Genomic DNA, 5,102 nt, shown 5'->3' on the forward strand with positions numbered 1-5,102 from the left:
AATGACTCAACAGACCCTCATAAAAATAACAAAAATAAAAAATTATAGTCCTCATTTAGCTCTTTGCACGGAAGGGTAAGGACTCTTCAGAACATTGTTTTTACATTGCTTTATATGGCCTTGGTTTTATAAGATACTCACTTTTAAACAAGGGGCATGGAATCAGCTGGGTTTTCACACAACATTTTTGTGGATTTCTTTTTGACTACAGGGCATTTACAAGGACAGAAAGAAATAGCTCAGTGTCCTATTGAAAAAAATTCTGGCAATGTGTCTTTCCTATTTAAAACAAATAATTAAAAACACTACTAGCATATGAAAGCATTAATCATTTCATGTATTTTAAACTTAACATTATGTAAGCTTTTGAACAGAGCTGGAACAAAACTATTTTGGCAGATGATAAAATTTATTTCAAGCTTGACTTTGACCAAAAGAAGATAGGCAACACAAGTTATATTTCCTGTGGGTTTTATATCTGCTTGTGAGTTTAACATTCAGATAAAATACTAGGTTCACTGTAAAAAATATTTTTCAACATTAGTATTTAATTTTGACTTAAATCCCCTGACTCTGCTCAGCCCATTTGGGGAAGATGAACTCAGAGCTCTTCAATTTACAAAGGAACAGGGATGGGACATTCAGGACTTTCCTCAGCTGTATGTAGCAGAAGTAACCTCACAAAACTTCTTATTTAGGGAGGATCTGCAAATGCTGTGCCCACTTCAGCCCTGCTCTACGTGGACTTGTGCGAGAGTGACGGCAGAAAGTGATGCATTGCCCTCTCACCAAGCAAAGGGCTAACGAAAGGGGTGCGTTGGGCTGTTCTTGGCACCTCCTGCTGGGTGGTTTTGTGGGGGTTTTTTTTTGTTTTTTTGTTTTTTTTTCCAGCGCCAGGCTTCCCATGTCGCTTATTTGGGAAGCAGCACCGAGTTGCGGTTTATACAGAGCCAGTGTCAGGAGCTGGGATTAAGCTGTGCCCCGAAGCCTGAGCCCGGGGCTTTGCTTTCCTGTTTTCTGACACTCCCTGGCAGGAGAGACCTTTTGATGTTGTTCCCCGTGATCCACTACGTGGGCATTTCTTAGCCAGACTTGACAGCGCACGTCCCTTGGATTCCAGGTGGATTGATCACTATCAAAGCCGTATCTTTGCTTTACAAATCGACGGGAGGCTCGAGGCTTTACATCGACGCTCAGCCCAGCACCTGCCTCAGTCTGAGGCGCAGCCCCGCGCCCGCGCTCAGAGCACGAAATCGGAGCTGGAGCCGCTCCTGAGCCGTCACGTACGGGCTTTAAAATAATCCTCGGTTACACATGCCGGCCCGACCTTGTAATTACCATATGCCTTACTATGGGTTAGCCAATTGACGTGATCGGATCGAGAGTAAACTTTTTGATTACGATATCAATATTTACTTATGCCGAGGCCCGCCCCCCCGGGCGGGGCGGAGAGAAGACTACAGCTCCCGGCAGGCCCTTCCCGGCGCGCTCCCGTCGGGCGCTGCGGCAGGAAAAGCGGCGGGAAGCGCTGCTGCGCCCGCCGGAAAAGGTCCCGGCGCCGAGAGCCGTTCCCGCTGCCCAGGCCGATCCCCGCTGCCCAGGCCTTTCCCCGCCGCTTAGGCTCTTCCGCGCCGCCCAGGCCCGTCCCCGCCGCCCGCCGTCCCGCGCTCCGCCCGCCCTCCCGCCTCGCCATGACGGACCGCTACACCATCCACAGCCAGCTGGAGCACCTGCAGTCCAAGTACATCGGCACGGGGCACGCCGACACCACCAAGTGGGAGTGGCTGGTGAACCAGCACCGCGACTCGTACTGCTCCTACATGGGCCACTTCGATCTGCTCAACTACTTCGCCATCGCCGAGAACGAGAGCAAGGCGCGCGTCCGCTTCAACCTGATGGAGAAGATGCTGCAGCCCTGCGGGCCGCCCGCCGACAAGCCCGACGAGTCCTGAGCCTCCGTCCTGCCGGTGCCGGCCCTCGCTCCCGTGTGGTTCCCGCGAAGGACTGACTGGCCGGGAGAAGCCTCGCAAAATGCCTGCTTCCGGACTCTGACTGTGCAGTCGTTCTCCTTTTTTTCACGTGGAATATAATAAAGCTTCCTGGGCATTCCTAATGTTTGGTTTGGTAGTTTCCTAGTGCGAGGTTTTTGTTCCCAGGGTGCTGGCACTCGATGTTGAGCGTTTCAGTGCAACCTTCCGAGGTGAAAGCCTCGGATGCTCCTAGACAGCATTTTCCCGACCAGGCGGATTGATGCTTACTTACAAAACTCAGTTTTGGGAGGAGAGAGGGGAACTTTGTACTCAAAGGGTTTGATTTTTTGGTAGCAATAGTATGTGGGGTGGTTTGTGGTGTAGCATAAGTCAGTTCCTCTAGTACTTAAAAATTCCAAAATGGCTTTTCTCTAAACACTATTTTCTTGCCTCATATTCGTCTTTCCTGTACCTTTGAGTTTTTCAAACATCGATTCTTTCTGATACAAATTAGCTACTTCTTTTTCCCCCTTATGCTTACTAGTAACCTAGCATTCAAGTTTTTTCTGCCTTACATCAATCAAAGATAGTAATATTGGGTTAGTCTTTTTTAATATGGAATAAGAATATAAGGGTTATTCACCACTACTTGGAAGTAAAATGCTTCAAGGTGATACAGATCAGTTTGCATACTGAACAGGTGTTGATTCTTATTTATCACTTAAAATAGGCTTTCTATTCACCTACAGTAAAAATAAATTTTGAGTTCTAATAGATGGAAAGACCTCAGCCCAAAACTGTAAGATATGTGCCTTGAAAAAATAAAATGTTCTCATTTCTGTCACGTTTGTTTGTATTAACATTGGAGGGGAAAGTCCAGTGTTTTGTGGTCCTATTAAACACACTCTGCAAGCTTGTCAGTGATTATTCTGTGAAATCAGCGATCTAGAGTCAGTACATCCGTCTTCTGAAGAATTCAGAGGTGGCATTTTTCAAAATTTGTTGCACATAGTAAATGAGGGCATGGGTGAAGTGGTTGGAAAGACATTTTACCTCCAAGTTTTGTGGGGAACTACTTCAGTTTACAATAAATAAGGGGAATATGTAGAAAACTGGTTCTTAATTTGCCTGCAAGCTGGTGCAGGTAATTTGAAGAGCATCTGTTCCTCAGGTACTGGCTGGAAGTTTTCTGTAAGTTGAATTCAAGCACTTAGGCGTAGGTGTGCAAGGCAGTCTTGCAATGATTGGGGAAAATTTGCATCTAAATAAAACAAGTTTTCCATTCAGTTTAACAGTTCATGTTACAAGTCTGCTCTCTTACCAAATCTTAGAACCTTGCCTTCCATAAAGCATCTCCTCTGCTGGCAGCTAGCAGGGAGTTGGTGTGTGCAACAGGGGGTGACAAAAGGAGCCTTAGTGCTGGGCCTTGGCAGCTGGAAAAGGGGGGCTGAGGATTACAGGTGCTTTTGTAATGGTTTGCAAGCTGGACTTGGAATGTTTTGTGACGTCTTGAATCTCCTACAATAAGGATAAACAGAAACCATGAAGTTTCATCACTCCTGCATAAATTAGAAATTGGAACTATTTCACAGGAGATTTCTCTTATGATAAAATAAAAATTATCTCTACCTGTGGATATTCTCAGTACTTTTTAAAAAGTGAGCAACAAATATGTGACACATAAGTAAAGATTAATGCTCTTTTGCAGGCTGGCTCTTCACTGTAAAGGCCAAACAGCCCTCAGGGACAAGTCAAGATTTACGTGGTGAACGAACTTGCTGGTTCTTCTCGTTATACTTGCTTGGATCCCAATTAGGCACATACCTCTCTTTTAGCGTGGTTGAAAGATTTTTTTAGAGTGTCTGTACTAAGTAATGATTATGAAACATTATAAACACTTCCTTAAGAAATTGAGAAAATGAAAGGAAAGCTGTAATTTTTAAGAATTCTAGATAAACTTGAAGTAAATTAGGAGACACTGAAGAGTTTGTTTCTAGACTATGGTATATTTCCTAAATCCCAGATCATTTTAAAAACCAAGAAAGGCAGTGATCTTTTACATTTTATTACTGAAAAGGGTAAAACCTACAAAGAACAGAATTAATTACCTGCCCTATTGGGATGCAACTGATTTTTATCCTGATTGAAAGGTGACAGATACTGTTTATAAATTGGCTTGATATTTTCATTATGTTTTTTTTACATCCAAGCAATATGGCTTTTAATGAAAAAACAGGTGGATACTTTAAAAAGCTGATAAAGCTTTCCAATAGAAAAAAGTCATTTGCTTTTTTCAGTGAGGTAATTCTAAGGTTCCAAGTGTGTGTTACACTTTTTTTCACAATGGGTGAATAGAATAGCATGGGAATCCTAGCACAATCCCATCACTCTATTGCTCGGAATATCTTGATATTTTTGTTTATTTTATGATTTATCAGAATGATAGCAGTACAGTGGTTACCATTGGCACAGAGCAGCAATTGCACTAGTGAGCTGTTTTCTGCAAACTGTAAAACTTGGGCCAATTCTTTCATTTTATTCATGTTCAGCATAAAACTCAGTTGCTTTTTAAGATCATTTGTATATATTAAACTTTCATAGATGATAACATTTGTGGTCTGTTTTAGCATCAGGATTTTACTTCAGCATATGAGGTAATTCCTTTTAAAAGATGAGCTATTTTAAGCAACACTGACTTTTCCCCTCTTCACCACAAATCAATTCATGCAAAACCAGCACAAGTGGTTTCTGAATCCTCATTGGAGTTCCATTTGCTCTGTAATGTACCACTAACTCCATAGATTTTTTGTAGTAAAATAAAAAAAAAAACACAAGCATCATCCTTCCCCTGCCCTCACAAGACCCATTTGATTTCATAGTACACAAAGAGGTTGTTTTTTGGTTGTTAAAATTTAATCATGCTGTATTTAATTTTTGTACTGTTGTTATAATACATCCACAAATGCATTCTCTATGCACTTTCTACTGCCCTGGTGTTAGCTTAATTGTCCCAAAGGACTTAGTTACTTTTAAAATGAATTGAACTGTGGCACATTGCTGCAAGTTAGACAATCTTGTTTGAAAATACTATTAATGTTCCTTTATTCCTTGTCTGTTTGCCATTTTCCTTCT

At 42.5% G+C, this 5,102-nt stretch overlaps 1 protein-coding gene across 1 annotated transcript; it reads left to right on the forward strand.

The window, feature by feature from the left end:
• Positions 1-1,509: 1,509 nt before the first annotated feature.
• Positions 1,510-2,113, forward strand: SF3B5 (splicing factor 3b subunit 5). Its single transcript, XM_030945407.1, has one exon. The coding sequence runs from the start codon at positions 1,692-1,694 to the stop codon at positions 1,950-1,952; it is 261 nt and encodes an 86-aa protein (XP_030801267.1). The 5' UTR covers positions 1,510-1,691; the 3' UTR covers positions 1,953-2,113.
• The last annotated feature ends 2,989 nt before the right edge of the window (positions 2,114-5,102 follow it).

Source organism: Camarhynchus parvulus, chromosome 3, assembly GCF_901933205.1.
Source record: "Camarhynchus parvulus chromosome 3, STF_HiC, whole genome shotgun sequence".
In the NCBI taxonomy this organism is placed as follows: Eukaryota; Metazoa; Chordata; class Aves; order Passeriformes; family Thraupidae; genus Camarhynchus; species Camarhynchus parvulus.

Coding starts and splice junctions, on each gene's coding strand:
- SF3B5 (XM_030945407.1), top strand. CDS start 1,692: ATGACGGACCGCTACACCATCCACAGCCAGCTGGAGCACCTGCAGTCC.